Source organism: Centroberyx affinis, unplaced genomic scaffold, assembly GCF_046629955.1.
Source record: "Centroberyx affinis isolate AG114_WGS23_722 - 3 ecotype Tasmania unplaced genomic scaffold, CSIRO-AGI_Caff_v1 ptg007038l_1, whole genome shotgun sequence".
NCBI lineage: Eukaryota > Metazoa > Chordata > Actinopteri > Beryciformes > Berycidae > Centroberyx > Centroberyx affinis.
The window spans coordinates 280,878-300,024 of record NW_027283568.1 but is presented as its reverse complement, the minus strand read 5'-3'; the positions used below and the strand labels follow the sequence as shown (position 1 = coordinate 300,024).

General features: G+C 43.3%; 1 protein-coding gene across 3 annotated transcripts in view; it reads left to right on the top strand.

Annotated features, from left to right (window-relative positions):
- fgf14 (fibroblast growth factor 14) overlaps positions 1–19,147 on the top strand; it is an 86,846-nt gene that overhangs the window by 57,209 nt on the left and 10,490 nt on the right. For all 3 annotated transcript variants that reach the window (XM_071513354.1, XM_071513356.1, XM_071513355.1), the window contains exons 2-3: positions 6,854–6,964; positions 8,190–8,293. In XM_071513354.1, the coding sequence (XP_071369455.1) occupies positions 6,854–6,964; positions 8,190–8,293 (215 nt within the window). The remainder of the gene's footprint in view (positions 1–6,853; positions 6,965–8,189; positions 8,294–19,147) is intronic.

Below are 19,147 nucleotides of genomic sequence, written 5' to 3'. Positions count from 1 at the left end.
TTGGATAACTAAGTCTTTCCTAAGCCCCTCTCTGTATTCATGTTAAAATTGGACAATACTATAAATGGAAATTTTCACCTCACTAGCCCTTGGTGATCACACAGATTAAAATGGCTTTGATATAACCGGATCTATACATACAGCATAGCACATAGAAGATACATCTGGACATGGGTCAAGGTGCATCCGAATGCCAGGCTGTAATCTGCTGTCCTACTGGCTCCTGCTTCTGCTTACACCCACTGTGTGTATGTATGAGTGTCAGTGTGTGTATGTGTCTGTGTCTGTGTGTGCACATATAATTGTGTGTCTGCCTCTTCCACTTGAGAATTTGCTTGCGGCGTATTTGTCTGTGTTTTTGTCCAATAGCCCCGCAGATCAGAGATGTGGACAGAAGCTGCTGTCATTTAGGAAGGGAATTAATGCCTGGCCACGCCAATAGATGGGCCGGGGACTGATAAAACCATAATGGGCTCCGCAAACTGGCCTCTCTGGTATGGTGTATCTTAGCACCTGTCATGGATGTGAACAAGGGCGATCTGGCACAAATAAATCTGGGAGTCAGAGATGCGGATGCCAAGTTAACCCGCAGTGACGAATTACCCCTGAAACGCCTTGAAAACAACACACCTACCACGGCCATTTTACTAGAGCAACTCAGGGCCTCCATGAGCCTGAGAATAACGATGAGGTTCCACAGTGGCAGTGCCATGAGAAGGAGTGGTGAGCCGTGTTGCGGGGCTCCACAAAGCATGACCCCTCTGTCTGGAAGATAAGAAACGCTCATGCCAAAATGAAAACAGAAATGGGGGGAAAGCTGCTCTGTAATAGATGATTGGTTCTGGTTTCTGGTTGATGGAGCTCTAATCAGAACACAGGGCAAACACTCTGTTGTCCCCCGCTTTAATTTGTGTTATTTGTGATTAGAGGCCTAATGGGAATATACCTAATTAATTCCACCTCGCATGAGAATTGGGAAAATCTTTAAGAAGCGATATCAGACCATTGAATTCTGGGCGCAGGAGGGGGCTGCTTGGAAAATACTGCCCATACCACTGTAGGTCTCTCTCTCTCTCTCTCTCTCTCTCTCTCTCTCTCTCTCTCTCTCTCTCTCTCTCTCTCATTCACTGTATCACAAGAGCACACAGCTAAGGAAGACTAATGGTTTGTTTGGTGTGCTTAATTCAATATTGGCCCCCGGAAGGACATTTTGAGTGAATAAAGCCGAATGCACCACCAATCATATGTGGTGTGATAACACAGGCAGACACCACAGTTGTCTTCATTTCAGACCATTCCCAGGTGAAAACACATTGGACTTCCCCATGAGAGCTGGGAGGGAGCCTGCAGAGAACATAGCTTTCTTACCTGCCACAATATGATAATATATTTAAAATATATTTAAAACAAATCACATTCCCACTGAGATCTCTCTCCATGAAGTGTTTGGAATTTACTCTAGCACAAATATTTCCTTTGCTTTGAGCATTGATCTTCCTCCAGGATGTAGCCTGGTATTGGATTAGCTACCCATATGGGATATATTGATTAACATTTACATAAAGTGGGATTTTTACAACAATGACCAGAGCATTTTGGTCAAATGCACTTAGACAATGTAACCATGCCTATCAACAGAGAATACTCCCACCTCCATTTTATATCAATCTTAATTTTATTTTAATTAAATATTATTGTTATGACATGAATATCCATGTTAAGACTGAGGAAAATAATGTGTGAAAAGCCCCAGTGCAGCTGTTTTGTCTAGCCTCAGTGCCATACAAGCCATCCATCAAAGCAATGACACCAGGATCAGGATTAGTGGGAGTACTTCTCAAAAATTATTCACTTCAATGGAAATGCAAAGCCTTTTTTATTGTGAATATGTTGAATTAATAAGGACCTTCAAAATCAATGCAAAATGCTGCAAAAAGTGCTCTACATTGAGCTAGTTATAGCGCATAGATGTGCTTTCTTGTCCTTCTTATCCAATACTTCATAGAAAATGCTTGAAATGTTTTCATCTATCATATCAACTTTGGCTAATTTTTAATCGCCCATGCATTTTGATAGCAGATGGAGAGCCAGTGATCAGACTGATTTTCAAGGATTAGATATGAGAGAGCTGTAAATCCTATTACACTTCACCCAGTAAGTGAGATGGGTGCACATCCAGCTGTGGCTCACCCATAATCTCACAGCACTGGCTCTCATTAGCCGACTAGATTAGATCCATAGATCATTAGATTACGTTACATAGATCGGCTCATTAGATTATCTTACATGAAAGGCCCGATGCAGGAACCCATTTGAAGGTGAATGTTTTCCTTTTCCAGTGGCAGTTTATTCAATAGTATGTTGACGGGACACAGTGAAACAGCAGCGCTTCATCAGTGGGCTTTCAGAACTGTCTGTATCGGACACGTTGTTGTTGATGTGACATGAGTTGTTGTTGATATAAGAGAAATGGGGCGGCAGCAGCTTTCCTCGCTTCATCCACTTTTCCATGACAATAGAGGGAGGCCGAGGCAACACAGAGGGGTTTTTCCTATGCAGGCTGGAAAAGCCCTTCTCCTATTCCAGAAACATCCAAAGTGGGTCAGGCAGGGCAGGGCTGACGGCAGTCTACAACTACTGCTGCTGCTGTGTGTGTGTGTGTGTGTGTGTGTGTGTGCGTGTGTGTGTCCTATACATAATGCTCTGTGCACAATTTGTATAGAATTTAACATGTGCCTTTGCAGGTATAATAGCCTCCTTTGCAACAAAAAGGTGTTGGTTTTAGGGGAAAGAGAGTGAGAGAGAACTGGATAGACAAAGGAGATACAAGCAGGGTGAGGAGAAAATGAGACAGGGAGGGAAGGAGGGAGCAAGGGAGGCCACTTTTACAGAAAAAAGAAAAAAAAAACATCATCACGAACTGTCTGTGACAGTTCAATTTATATGCACAGAGGGCTTCTGCTACTGCAGAATGACACGATTTGAGGTCTTGTGGTTCTGATGCTTGTTGTTTTTGAAGGAAACCCCCCGCTGCTGCCAAACCACCACTCTGTTTCCCTAGAAACAAGGAAGTGGAGTGTAGAAACATACCTCTATTGGAAAAACCAATATCATGGGACTGGGAAAGTCCAGCTGAAGTAAACAGAGTTGGGTACTCCATTAGGGGGAAACAGCACTGTTGTTTTACTGTTTGGGTCTATTTTAGAGAGGGGACATGCAGACGGACAAGGAGAGAGAAAGAGACAGATAAACAGAGAGAGAGAAAGAAAGACAATGAGAAACAGAGGAGAGAGTGCGTACGAGTCAAGGACCTTCTTGACTGGGAGGCTGTCCATAGAGAGATGTTTTTGAAGCAGTCGTGGAGTGCATGCACCGTATCCAACCCCTCACTGCTAGTCTGACAGCACTGAAAACGCTGTGTCATTCTAAAAACACTGAGCATTCCTCCCATATAGAGAGGGGGGATATAGGAATAAATAGGAAAATGCCCTACTTGGAAGGAGCAGGGAGGCATTTTAAATGATTGTTGTTTCGTATGAGAGAAAAATTTGAGAAACCATTTCTAAAACCTATAGAGCATTCATCCAATGACCAAGAATAAGCTTGACCTTCAGCATGGGGTGCACCAATGGGTGTCCAGCACATATGAATTAGAAAAATCCATTAGTCGAACATCTCACTGTAACGTATGTAGCAGCACACGTGAACGTCCGATGTTAAACTGGCAGTCATAAATAATGCAGTGAGTATTGGAGGACATGATTGCATTATGGACGAATTCTTTCGGACACCACTTAGAATAGGATTATACGTCTGCTGCCATATATTACATTAGTCGTATCTCGCATGCTGTGCAATTGCCTTTTATCTTTTCCATGACTTTTTATTCTCTTTCACCAAATTAGCTAAAATATTACAGATTCCAGCTCGCTCCGACTGCAGCCGAGAAATATGGAAGCTCTAAACTAGAGGGGGAATCCGTGTGTGTGTGTGTGTGTGTGTGTGTGTGTGAGATATACAGGCTGGCTTCCCCAGGGAACATGGCCAGCATCACATGATTTATAGCATGACGGAGGAGCCAAGTTCACCTGCACGTAAACACACACACACTCACACACACACGTACACACCCGCATACAGAGAGAGAGTATTCACACAGCCGGCGCCCGGTTCTGTTTCTGTTTTAATTATTACAGATAGCCCCCCTCTGAACTGTCTTGGAAATCAATCTCACTCCCACAGATTGTTTAAATGCTGCTGATCAAAGTCATTAATCGATCGGAGGATAGCCATCTCAGTGTGTCCTCGCAAGTGTACTTGCTCAAGGGGATTGCGCATTCATTAAAAATCAATGTGAAAATGCATGTGTGTGTATGCCTGTTTTTTTGTGTGTGTATCTGCGTGTTTGCCTGTGTGCCTGTTCTCATGCTTCTCACACTGTATGAAAACTTGTGCGTCTCCCTCTAACTGGCCCTGATGGGTAATATGGGTGTGGTCGTGTGGTTATAGGACAGGAGATGGGGTTGTGGACCTGGGTGTTTATATACTGTATGTTCGAAAGCATAATTACTTAACATTTAGCTATATCAGTTTGTACGATATCTTACTGCAGTGACTGGTAGACAGAGAAGGCAGGAGGAGGGAGGGTGAGGGTGCGGTGATAAAGGCAGCAGTCCATTTGCATTCCTGGCTTTTCTCCACCCTGGTAGTTTCTCAATGCCCTGAGAACCCTCTCTTTGATGTGTCAGCCTCATCATGCTATCCCTTCACAGGCTTTCATAGGGCACTGGGCCAGGCGAGAATGAACACACGCACACGCACACGCACACACACACACACACACACACACACTCTGAGCAACACTGATTAAGTTTCTGATATGCAAGGGCTGCAGGTTGTGGGTAGGGTGGTGCGTGATAGAGCTACAAAACTGGCAGGACAATAAAATGTTGGCATTTTTTCCCTATTCACAGATGAAAAGACCCATTTTGTTCGTTACTCAGGTAAACCATCTACTAGTGCTGAAAGATATTGACAAAAACATACATTTTTTAGAACTTTAAAATTGTTTAAAGAAAAGTGATTTTGTTAAAAAAAAATAGATGTCAGTGTGCAGGGTAGTTTGAGTATAATGAAAGGTTTTGATTCATGGATTACCTGAAACACCTTGTTCAGAAATCCATTTTGGACGTCCCTCTCTCTCTCTTAAGAAATTAATTGCAGCCTCTGCGATTTAGAATTTGCAAAAGTTCATATTGCGATTTCGTTTTTTAAAAAATTTCAATTAATTGTTCAGCTCTACCAACTAGTGTGTGTTCGTCAGATGAAGATCAGGATCAACATTAAAAAAAGAGAAAGGGTGATGTTGTGCGCGGCGATGTCTGCCTCTCAGCGAATGGCCGCAACAGTTTTGACTGGGATGAGTAGCGTGGTTAACAAGAGAGATACTGTCACTGTCCTGTCAGCCTGCTCGACGCTCGGCGGAGGCAGCCTCGCATGTGACAGTCAGATTCTGCTTTAGCCACCTTGTCATTGTCCTGGCGAGGCGACAAAGGTGCGCTGCTGAATGCCGTGATCGTCTTCTTGCACTAGCAGAAAGGCATTTTCTCCTCTTTTCAGGCAGCAGTGAAAGGTCTCAGAGCTTCCTAATGCCGCCCCCCGACAGAACCATTTCCGAGGAGACTGCCTTGAGCCATACACAGAGAGAAAAAAAAAAAACAGCCACTGCCTGTCTTTGCCCTCAGCAAGACCTCCTGAGTTCTCCTGTGTGGCCGAGCGCTCTCTCTCTCTCTCTCTCTCTCTCTCTCTCTCTCTCTCACACACACACACACACACACACACACACACACAGTAGCATAGGGCATGGTTCGGGCTCAGGTGAAGGTGATTGTTCACCTCCTCGGGGCTTTCTTAGAATGAAATCTGGTGTGATGGCTGTCTCTACGATAAAGCTAATGTTGATGGTGTATGACCCTAGAGGTTATACACACACGTACAAACACACACCATACACACTCACACACACACACACACACACACAGAGATGAAGAAATACTGTGAAACCTGAGCACATGCAATGTTTTTGCATGAAGGTCCAGAGGTACTCCCACCTGCAGTTTTATTGAAATGTATCGCTTTCTGTGTTTTATTCTTTCACTTTTTTACATTGTTAGACATTTTCACATTCACTTTTCCCCCATGTCAGTTGCAAAATTACAAAATGCCAACTAAATTACGACAAGACTGGTTACGGTTCAGCGGGCCTGGGCATTTCTACCACAGTGGTGATTTATTTAGATATGTAGCTAATTCCCCTATTGGGTCTGCTGGAAGGGACAGGACCCAGTAGCTGTTACATCCCACTCTGAGGACCCAGAGAGGGTGCTATTGGGTTCATTATGGGAGCCAGGCAGCCACAGATTAATTCTGCTGCCTATAATTGGATGGCCTATCTCTGAGCAGGGCAGGGCTTATGTGCACTGAATTTTGGCTGCGGGATTTGCCTGTGAAAATACACTGGGGTCATAAAGTATTGTAAAATACTTCTGCACAGTGTTTTATGGTGTCTTGCTGTTAATACCCTCAGAAAACAACATATTACAAAATCCTTGGTATATTAAAGCAACAGCTATTGATTTGTTGATATTGCACAGGCTAATTTGGTTCGCCGCAGGAGTCCTTATAACTCCTGTTGTTTTGTTTTTTCATTTTTCTATTTTGAAAATCTCTGTTATTCTGCGGTGGTCGTTCGGCCCCCTTTTGGCATCGTTTGCTAATCCATAACTTCCCGTCTCTTTTTCCCTCTCCTTTCTCTCTCTCTCTCTCCCTCTCCCTCTCTCTTTCTCTCCTGCAGATCCCCAGCTCAAGGGTATAGTGACCAGGTTATATTGCAGGCAGGGATACTACTTGCAAATGAACCCCGATGGCTCTCTTGATGGGACCAAGGATGACAGCAGTAATTCCTGTGAGTAACCTGACAGTGTCTCTTAGCCTCCTAGATTCAACATGTGACAGCTGTGTATACACACTTCATGAAACATCGGAGTGCACAATGAAATATAGCTCATTGTTCTTAATATTCTGAAAACATAGTCATAAAGTTGAAATGTATCTGTGAACAGGCACACTTGTCCGCTCTCAAATTATTTCTGAGGTTTTGGGGCGGCCTATCTTCTTAAATGACAGCTACAGGATCATGCAGATTTGTCCTTTTCTCTGAGAGGGAAAGTGGACCAGGAAACAGTAGGCTTAATGGGGAGGAAAGTGTATTATTAGCTTGTTCTGGCACTGCTCCTCTAGCGCTTCAGGCTAGCTGGTTAATTTGATTTCAGTGCTTGGTGCTAACGCTAGCTTGACACTCTACATTGTGTCCGTTTCTCTTGTCACCACGAGGAGACATGGCACATGTCACATCTGATAGGCTGATTAAAAGAGGTATTGAATCACTGAGCTATACAGTGTGCACAAGGCAGTTATTGATCTGACATCAAACATCGTTTAAATATGTAACTACTCTGCATATAACTGGTAAATGCACCATCAAGTGCAAGCTTTTGCTGTTGCACACTAAATTTTACCATTCACAACCAATTTCTGAAGCTGGCCCACTGCCACCACACCAAAAACAATGGTCACACAGTGATTCTGTCATTCTTCACCGGGGCTCCAAACCTGCCAATACCAATTACCTGTGGGGTCAGAAGAGTGCATTACATAGTGCATTTAAGTCTGCCATATACGCACACTTAATGTCACAGGCAGGCCGGTCCTGTTATTTCTCACCAGTACAAACAATAGCCATTACCTAACAGGCCCAAGGAGTCTGCTACAACAACAAAGGGGCTATTAAATCTGCCACGCACCAGTGGTGGCCCCAATTACAGCTACTTTCCAGGTAGCTCAGGGTGGTCCAGGCTATGCTAGGCTAGTCACGCTCATCACCATGCTGCAATCCATCTCCAGAGATTACCTAAACACAGCAGCTAGCTATCGTGTTATCTATGCTTTGTGAGGCGTTAATGATAGGCAGTTTGCATTTGGATGATGAATTGCACCATAATGTTTTTTTCCCATTGTATTTAATGTGCACTTAATGGTTAATTCTCTGTATGGCAATTTGTTTGGTGATATTTGTGTGTTTGTGTGTGTGTGTGTGTGTGTGTGTGTGTGTGTGTGTGTGTGCTTTCCAGCTTTGTTCAACCTTATTCCTGTGGGCCTCAGAGTTGTCGCCATTCAGTCCGTGAAGACAGGGTTATACATCGCCATGAACGGGGAGGGCCATCTGTACACATCAGTAAGCATTCTATTCTATTCTATTCTATTCTATTCTATTCTTAGAGTAAACATATCAGAGCATGTTTTGTAAAATATAATTAAAAGCAGAAAATATATTTTAGATTCAAAACATTATTGCACACTATCATGATGTATTAAGTCAATGTAATGATTTCAATGTTTCCATCTGCACTAAACCTATTGCTACATATTACCATGCATGCATTAACATGCAATACAATCCCATATTAATATCATATTTCAGTTTTCATGCCAAAGGGAGGATGTAGACTTATCTAGAATTAATGTTTACAATAAGGGGCAGTGAGCATGTCTCAGATATTTAACACCTTTGCTATGAGATAATTGCATTTCAGTGAAGGTTAGGAATCCCATTAAGCAGAAATTCATGCATATAGATTTCCATTTATCAGGTTAAATGCCTCCAGATTTGGATGTTTTCATTCCATAAGGAAAAAAAAAACATTCGGTGAAATGCATTAGGAAGAACACACATATTTCTCTCTCCCATGTGAATCGTTTCTATGCCATAACCAACAACCACTATATTAACAAGTATCAATCTCTTGATCCATCACCCTGTAAAAATCAAATTGAAATTTGTTGTAGAAGAGAAATGCTATGATACTGTGATTCTTAAGCTTAACATAGCTTAAAACATATTTAATATTTAGTAGCATTTAATCTCTTGGCTACTCTATTCTTGGCCGTGTTTGAAACTGACTAGAGGAGGAACATCTGAAGAACAGATGCCCTTATTGACTACCTTTCTTTAAAATAAACTATGGCGTCTGCAGGCTAGACAGCCATGGAGGCGATAAGGCCTCACCCAGGGACAGATAGTGCTCCCAGCCCCACCACGCCTCTCCATCCTCTCCCAGTCAGCTGTATCAATCAGCGGGAAGAACATCCCAAGTAGTGCTCCTCTCCCAGATAGGAGTATCCATCAGGATCACTGCCTCTTCCTCCCTGTCCTGTCCTCATGTTCCTAATCCTCAAAGCGCAGAAGAGGAATTATCATTTACCTTTCTCATCTTCATTCATTACCGTGCAGCACTCCTCTTACTGCACCATGCACTGGTATTCCCATGGAATTCTGTTAAGACTTAATCACTGCTTGACTAAAGCCATGAAATGAATTTCATTTGAGGAGGATTGACCTAAAATCCTATGGATTTGTTAAGGAAATGCACTATAGGGATTGGAATTAATATACATTATGGGTGCTCCATACTTCATTTGTACAATTTGCTGACTGTACACACACACTCTCTCTCTCTCTCTCTCTCTCTCTCTCTCTCTCTCACAGACACTCTCTCTATCAACATATTTGGTTGCTATATAGGGAATGTATAGCTCCATAATAGTCAATGATTTTCATACCCAACCTCAACTGCTACAGATATAGCCATTGTATAAATCCTGCTTTTTATTGCATGCTTGCTGAACAATGCACTTTTGCTCCATCCCCAATGGGAACTATTTTGAAAAAAATGATTTTGCTTTCTTGAAATAGTTTTGCATATTTTTTCAGCTGTTGGAAGTGTCTGGTAACTCGTTGGTTGAGTGAAATTTGTTTTAGAATATGGATATACTGTACTAGTGTGGCTGTATTTGCTTAATTTACAAGCATGAATTATCAGTACAGGATAGATGCCAGCCTGATAAATACATTAAAAGTGACTTCTGCATAAATTAGAAATCTTTCTACATAAATCAGTAATGATCGTATATGTACAGTGCAGTATACAGTACTACAGTATGCGATTCCTATCATGGTCAAAAGGATTAAGCAGTGTTGATGGCAGAAGTGCTGTAAAGTGGGTCTCTTTAAGCTTGGTCAGAGTGACCTGTTCCTTCCACACAGTTTGACAGCGTGCGCTCCAGCCTGCTCCTCTCTTCACCCAGCTCTCCTGCTCCATTTGTAGCTTATTTCTGTACTAATGGAGGCTCTGATCAGACCCCAACCATCCACCCGCCCACTCAAAGGTCTCTCTGTGCTCCTCTGTGTGTAAATTACTCCGGTAATGGCAGCCTGCAAAAATCACACTTCTTCATCCTCCTCCATCTCATCTTCCTCCTCCGCCTCCTCCTCCTCCCTCCCGTCTCTTCCGTCGTCCTCTGAAAGGGTACACCCATTCCTCCCATTACCGCTCTCTCTTCCTTTGTTAGCGAGGAGCTCGCAGACGACCTTTTCTAGCCATTAGGTGTATTTGATTACAGTGCACTCACATTTTCTGAGAATACTTTGAAGATTGTATTGATGTAGAAGGAACATGGTGTTTTGGAGTTTGCAGGGACACATAACATATGCTGCAAATACGCAGCTGTTCTACTTTGAAAAAAGTTCTCTCTCTCTCTTCCCAGTGTAGCCTTCTTTTCCGCAAAAATGTAACGCTATTTTATTAACTAGAATTAATATGATCAGTTGTTATTCTTTCGCAGTAATTAATCAAGCACCGAAGCCTTTGCTGTGATGACGTGCTTTGATAATGACCGACACTCCATTTCTTAACAGATGAGATGAATAAAAAGGAGAGTGCTAGTCTTTCAGAAAAGAGATGGAAAGCCCATTCAAGGCCTCTGGTAGTGCATCATATTCTTTTGTGTGAGGCACCCTAGGCGCAGCGTGCGGCTTGGAGTGACAGAGATAGCATCAAAGTGACTGTGCAGCCTGGCACAAAGGACTCGCCATGGAATAAAGGAGAGTTCAATCATCTCGCCCCTTTTCAATCTGCTCCTATTGTATCTGGGCCAATAAACTCCTGGCTAATTTCTCCTCTAGGTTGTTCCCTGGATGAGGCATTTCTCCTGAATAGTAAGAAGAGGAGGGGATTTCTCTCTGTTCGTTGTAGAAAACTAGTGGAAACAGGATTTATGGCAGTCTCCAGACAACTGTAATAGAACTGTTTATGCAAACAGAAAAACCAGACAAATTCAAATGAGATAAAACATGAACGTCTTCATTATTCTCTGGGGACTACAGTATTACAGCCCCGACAAGCCTAAGGAAGTGTTGGATTGTTTCGTTTTGTTACCTATGATGAAATATTGGTGTCAGAAAATGCAACTCCTTGTTGCTGATGTTGTTGTGGCTTTTCTGTCCTGTTAATACGGTCTCCTACCATCTCTCTAGTGTAAAGGTTGGGCATTTCACGGTCGACTGGTTTCCTTTAGAGCTGATCCCCCATTCCTTCACTTCACTGGCGTCTCTCTCTGCAGGCTTTCTTTATCAGGCGCCTGCACTTGTTAGTGCTACCTTTCATGATTGTCAAATTGACTTGCCACATAAGTTGAGTGGCCCTTTTAGAAATGAAATCCTTGAGAGGACCAATCTGGAGCAGCGCAGTGGCTTTGGCCTTGCTTTTTAAAGGCTGTATCATCAGCCTTATGAACACAGAACACCGAAGGCATCTGTTTCCTTTAGTGCCTAATTCAGGCTGTATGAAAACTCCAAGGTGGCTGATGTATGCACTCCCTCGGTTGGCATCAATATGAAACGGGGAGACAGTGGCGGTGCACAGGGAAGAATAGAAGAGTAGAATAGAAGAGAATAAGAGCAGCTTATACAGGAGTCAGTGGTGTGAAACCACGGGATTCTTCTGAGGACGTTGAGGCCAAGAGTCCCTGGGGTTTTGGGTGTTTGATATTTCCTTACCAACTTTCTTATTCATCATTCCACTCTCTTAGGCCATTTTTCTCATGCTGCTCTTAAAAGTTCTGCCTATTAGCGACACCCTCCCATGGATGCCTTTTGCTCCCTCGCTTTCATCCTCAGGCTTCTTTCAAAGACGTGGCATTTCTGCTGGCCGTTTTCAACCAGCCTATGAAGAATGTAACTCCACCTGATATTAAAGAAGACCTTTCAAGGTGTGATCACAAAAGATTAGGGCATTTAAAAAGGTCCAGTTCCAGATGTGTGAACATCCTGGTTTATCCCTGCATCTTCCGCAGTGACAGTATGGATCTATTGTATTTGCATATGTAGCCTTGCTGATAGGGTGAGCATCTGACTTTGTTGAGCATGGCTAAAATCCAATCTGCAAGCCTGGGAAAAGGTCATGCCATACTATGACAAAAGAAACAAGTCTAGCTATGTGCATGCAGCTTATAACAGAGATAAAATTCAGATTAGAGATAAAAGTAAATACATGAAGATTAACAGAGAATTGTGGCACCTCTTCACAGTCTACCATGTGTAGCACATTCCTTTCACAGTGTGTGTGTGTGTGTGTGTGTGTGTGTGTGTGTGTGTGTGTGTGTGCACGTGTGTGTATGTTTGCATGCAACATGTGTGTAGGTGCCCAGCAGATGGTTTTGTGTGAACGTGTTTTATTGGTGTTGATTACAAACCTGCCATCAATGAAAATGATCTTTCTCCCAGTTTTCCTGGATGCTGGTGTAAATCCTTTATTGGAAAATACACCACTTAATTTTACAGTTTCAGTAGAGAATCATGATTCTTTCTTTCACCGTGATGTAGCAATAATGGGAAATTAGGCAGAGGTGACAGGTCAGACAGTATTGTCTTATGATTGCCAACTTGGCACACTTGTAAAAAGAACATTAGCTTGAAAGTCTTGAAAATTATGTTAGCTAAGATCCCTCATCACATAAGTGTTGCCCAAAAATGAATTAAAAATAAATGTGAGCAAGAAAATGAGGTTGCAAAACTCAGAAAGATCATAGCCAGTTTGCCTGCTAGATAATTATTTATGCTGTGCAGATACTGTTCCAACAAATTAGCAACAAATTTGTTAGTGCTACTGCAAGCCAATTTGCTATCTAGGTCTATATAGCTAATGTTAACTAGCTGATGTTACTTTTCTCTGTATCCACACATATTTTTGATGTTCTCTTACAATGAATTCATGCTGCATATTATTCACTCCATATCAGCCCTGACTCCTTATCAGAGATCTGAAAAGTGCTGCTGAATCAATGGATGGTGGCCATTTTTTAAATGCAAATGTTTGTGTAGCAAGTAGATCTGTGTGTTTGTGCATGTAAAGGGGCGCATTCTGCAGTGTGGTAAAATTATTTTTCAGAGGTGCTTATTGTTAAAATTAACCTCGCAACTCTCAATTTTATATTTACAGGGAAGTGTAATAGTGTAACATTTTTAATCATTATTCATGTACCAAATTGAACTGTATTCAGTCTATCTTGTGACGTGGCTATGTTGGGGTACAGGGGGGGTCCATAGCACTTACATACAGTCACTTATCAGCCAGAACAGCAGAGGATGGGTGCGGTCAGTAATATTTTCACGTTCCCACAGATCCCTGGTACCTAATTACTCAGATGATTTCCCCTCCGGAGGAGAGTCAGGCTCAGACTTGAGGTGGGGGGAGCCTCATTATTTCCAAAGCATTGCTCTCTCCTGCCTCTAATGTAGTGTCAGTGTCAGGAATGGTGGCGGTCATGAGGGCTGGAGGGAGAGCAGCTTCATGCATTAATGAACAACAAGGTCGGAGGTAGGCGTCAAAGCTGGACCGGTGAACCGGTGGTTGGGGCCAAGAGGAGCTAAGAATAGACAGACAGACTACTTAGCCACATTATGCCTCTCTTGTTATTAATGGCTGCTCAGCCAATGCCTTGCTAATGTATGTATACTGTGGCTTGTTAAAAAATCTTACATGTTAGAGATTAATATTGATTGATGTGCTGGAATGGGTATTAGTGACGTACCCTTATTTACTGGTGGGTATTATTGTTTGACTTTCTGCCTTAGAGGACTTTGACAGCACCTTCTTAATTCGTATACACAATCATGCCAGTTCTCAAAGCAGTCTTGTGCACCCAGGGGGTCCCAGCTGTGGTTTGGACTGCTCCACTGGGAGGAAGAGTCTTGCATCTCCACTTGCATCACAGCAGCGAATCGCCCACCATAAAACAGGGAGTCCCCCTGAACGCTTCCAGTTTCCGTGCTGCCGTGTTTGGCTTTACCACTGGGGATTATGCCTCTCTGAACAATAACTCATAAATATACAGCACCAGGTGATCTGTCCTCTATCTCTTTCCGGGTCAACAGCTTAAGGTCTATTAATTCCACGTCTTCCTCTGTTCCTCGATCATTCTGTTATTCCCCTGTTTATTCAGGGTAATTACAGTGTTAGGGAAAGGCGCATGCAGCTGTTTTCTGAATCACTGGTTTATGAGACACATATTTATGATGTACAGTAAAGCAGCGCTGTGACTGAGTATGCAGGGAGGAGTATGAGGGGATACGCAACGGATGAAGAGAGCAGAGGGATTCAGTCCCTTAACACTCTTAGTCCAGAACCTCACCATGAACCTTCCAAGTTCATGTAGCATACAGGAAGGTGGGAAGAAGAGTCTGTTATTGTCCACATAAGGCGGCTTTTGCGTTTAAATCGGATGTTTTTGCTGTGAGGCTTGCTACAGTATCGTGTTGGCCTTTCATCACGTGGCCATCTTGTATTGGACTATTGTTAAATTGACCCACCATATTCTAAGCTAAAACCTTTTCGATGAATGAATTTCAATGTTTTCTGCGAAGCTACCTTCAGTGGAGGTGACCCCTTCAGTAGTCCTGGTGGAAAGGTAGCAGATATTTGCTAATCCCCAACTCTTTGTGTTTTGGCCCAGTCTTAGAGACCAATCTGTGGACGACTAATCTCTGCTCCGCCTAACTCTCCTCCCCCAGTAGACCGCCCTTCTACCACGGTGGCCATCAGCCAGCTATCGATCTGTCAACTAGAGCTCACACTGAGTCCCCCCCCCCCCCCGTTCCATCCATCTGGGAGAATCCCGACATCTCTATGAAAATGGAGTGGCCAAAAACACACAAACACCGGTTAGCAGGCATGGTATGTAAGCTCCAGAGCTGGCTATAAATTATGTGCTGCTGACAGATAATGAGAAAGCGGGAGACTGGAAAGAACAGTGCATCGATCGGTTGGGAGGAGGAGAATTAGGAGAGAGAAAGAGAGGGGGAACTCCTAGGCGTGTTTGCCAGGGAAAGCCCTGCTGTGGTCAATATAATCAGTGTAGCATGCAGACAACCTCTGCTTGCTGCCACCATTTGTCTATTGCACCTTTTGTTAAAAGCATTCTCCATTTCGAGCAGCACAACAATGGATCATCCAACCAAACAACAGCCTCTCAGAATTACACAGGAATATTAATTGATTAATTTCTCATCACAGTAGCTGCAACAAAGCCTCATATCAAATACGGGCAACTTCAGAGCGATGCGTTATTTGTGTTCGCTGTAGCTATTAAATGAGAGGACAAAAATTTTTTCGGCACTGAAATGGGTTTCCATTTTGTGCGGGAATTCAGTCTCCCAGCCGTCACACTCGGCTGCCTTCGTGCAATCCTATGATAGTCTCATTCATCCAAGAGCATGTCTGATTCTCACTGTGTTAGAGGCGGGGCGGTGGAAATATTATCGATCCCATCTCCTCTCTGTGATTACCTTTAAAGGACAATCTTTAGGGAGACTCATTTCCATAAGGGAGTCCTAATCTATTCAGATTGGTTCTGCTGTGGTTGCCTACCTACCGAATCCCTGCCAATACCACCACCTGCTTCCTGATCATAGCTGTATGGGGAAAAATAGCACTGGATATCACAATGAGTGTATGCTTTCTCCTGATCCAGAAAAGATCGAGTTTGTATGTTCTCTGCACTAACTGAGATTCAACAATGATGTCTCGCTGATTAGCTGATTGTTAGTCACTTCCTTTTTCTGCACATCTCAGACACTCAGTGATAATGTGCGCTCCTTTTAAAACCACAGATGCACAACAGTTTGTAGACATTAACCATTCATCCGTGGAGGCTGTGACCTTTTCGTTTTACCCTCCTAATAGGCAATCTATTGTGAGAGGTTGTTCACGTTAGCAATGAGTAGCAAGGTTCAGCATTCACTAATTCATTCAGTTTTCACCTATGATCCTACCTGCTTCTTGAATTGGCTTGGGCAACCAGCGGTGGTTGTTCTTATCCAGCACAATGAGCCTTTGTTAAGGTCTCAGTGTTTTGAATGCTGTTGCCTGTGTTCCTTTGTCTCCTTGTTCAGACAAAAGCTTGAAAACAAAAGTTCAAAAGTGGGCATTTCTTACCAGGCAGCTGCTTAGATTCGGGCCACTAGAGGCAAACAGAAAGTTTCACTATTTTTTAATGTGTGTGTGTGTGTGTGTGTGCGTGCGTGCGTGCGTGCGTGCATGCGTGCTTGCGTTCGTGCGTGTATGTGTGTGTGTGTGTTTGTGTCGCTGAGGTGTAGAAATACAGAAAGGAGAAACAGAAGAAGAGTGGGCGCAAGGAACAGGGAATTCGCATATTCATCTCTGTTCCTCTGTGAGACCCACTGTATATCTTGGTGTGTACAAGTGCATATGCCATAATTTTCATTTCCCCATGAATACGCATTGCAGGAGCTATCAGAGCAGACACGTCCAGCCTGTTCACTGTATTAATGACCCTAATGCTGGCCTAATTGCTTTCCCAGTGTGTAAATGTCAAGCACCATGCAAATACAAATGGCACACTTGTGCTTGTTGCCTCGAGTGCAATGTAATGTGCAAATGAGCAGCATTGGGATGAGGGCTTGTAAAGCCACAAGTAGTTCTCAGGAACTCGGTATCCAAACAGTAATTGGATGTGTATGACTTGCAAACTCGCACAAGAACATGCACTTACACTACTCTTGGCTGTCGTTTTGAATATGTCAGGCCAAAAGAAGGGTTAGGGAAGGGAAGATGTCATGAGTACAAGTGGGATTTTTGTCTTACATTGCTTAGGAAAGTCGCCCTTAATGCTGTGCAATAGACGGAGGCAATGATTTTCTCTTTACAAATAACCTTTTGATGCTATTTCCTATCAAGGCCAAAGGATTTCTGAGGGTTATGGCTATGTTATGATGGGTGAAGCCTCTTAGGAGGACTGTTGTTTCATGCCCACAGGGTTGCAGGTTCAAGTCTTGTTCAGGCTGTTCTCACTAGGTGGGATCACAGTGTGTGAAGGATAGAGGTTCTCTTGTTGTGACAGAAAAGCCCTCGGTGCTCAACCTATGCCTGCAGCCATAATAACCCTAGTCTTCTCCTTCTCCTCCACAAGAATCCCTTTGTGTCCTTTTCTACTTCCACCCGTGAAATGAAAGTAACATTTTATCAAGCTTCACCCCTGCAGTTGTAAAAATCAATACAGTGAGAGCTCTTACAGAATGGTTGTTAATCATGAAAATTCATTCTCTTCAATCTTAACTAAGCCTCGCTCTCTACTCGCGTCTCTGTGGCTTCCTCCTCACACTTGAGAGCCAGTCAACACAACAGCTACTGAGGGAGCACTAGAAACCGCCATTTCAGTGACAAGTGTTTGTGTGTGTGTGTGTGTGTGTGTGTGTGTGTGTGTGAGTGCGTGCATACCCGAAAGCTTGTGTGCGGCAAAATGCATTTAGGATGAATACACCATCTTGCTAAAAATTGCATATATTCATTTGTGTCACACATCATGCAGAACTGTGAAAGTTACACTGAAGAGTAATTTTATTCTGTAGTTCATCACACATCTCCTAAACTGTTTCAGGTGCATTCATTATGTATGGAAATAGTATTTTCCTTCTTTAGTAAGAATGAATCTGACCTGTGAATGTTTTTATTATGCTATTTAGTGGTTTCATGAACGTTACACCACAGCTTTACCACAGAGGCTAGCAGGTCAGGGGGAGTTATTGTGTGTATACACCCACACACACTTCCACTGGCCGCAGAACTATCTCTTCTACTCATGCCAGCAAATACACACACGCATGCACAAATACACATGCACTTTGTGTGTGCGCTCACAAACACACTCCCACAAAGGAGATAGAAAAGGATGGACTGGCAGGGCAGTAAGGTGCTGATTCAGGAAAAGAAGGTTACACTTTTATGGCTCTCATATAAAAAACAAGCGGCAGTTTAATTTCAGTGCTTTTAAAACCAGGTCACACCCATCCTCCTCCGGCATAAAACACGTCTAGTAAAGTCCTCTACACCATCGGCCACTCAGTGTGGACACCTAGGGCATTTGTGCCGGAGCAGCACCAACACCGAACTAAAGTTTACAGCGGCTTTGCAAGTCGTTCAGCAAATTAATCAAATTGATTTTCACAGGTCTGGAACAAAAGGCCTTGTGACTCCAGTGTGGAAATGCTGATAATGCTGCTGCGAAAGACCATCAGTGGCCCTTAGGACTTTCATTGTGTGATATGAAAATACCTGAGGAATTAAGTTAAGCACGTGAATGAACACTTTATAGTTATGAACCGCAGACAACAATGCCAAGGTATTGATAGGAATCAGTCCTCCTGAATTGTGTTTGGTCCTTTTGATAGAAACCCTACACCTACATATCTCCTCCAGATCAGATATGACAGCCCCATCTCCACCCCATTGCACACAGCGAACAATTTATCAATGGCATTAATGCGTCATTGCATCTCTGCATCCCAGTCAGCTTCAATATGTGACATTTACTTCAGCTACGGACTGCTTGATTGACTGGTTTTGGCTCGTGGTTGAATCGTTGACGGGCTGATCGGCAGGCCGGCTGGTTTCGTATTTCTGTTCTGGCTGACTGGTCGAATCGCTGAGCCTTCCAACTGTAGCCATGCCACGATTTATCCTCAGAGAGAGACGGACTGTTGGGGAATCCTCCGCTGTCATTCTCTCATACACCGACACGCAGACTGTGTGCTTTGGCTGCTAGTCAGCAGGGTTTCAGGAGAGATGGACACAGTGAAATGGCCCCTTCACAGTCAAATGACAACAGTACCAGAGGGAGCAGGGGGTTCTCTGTACCCAAATCCCTGAATCGTTACCTATTGAAACGTGCATTTTGC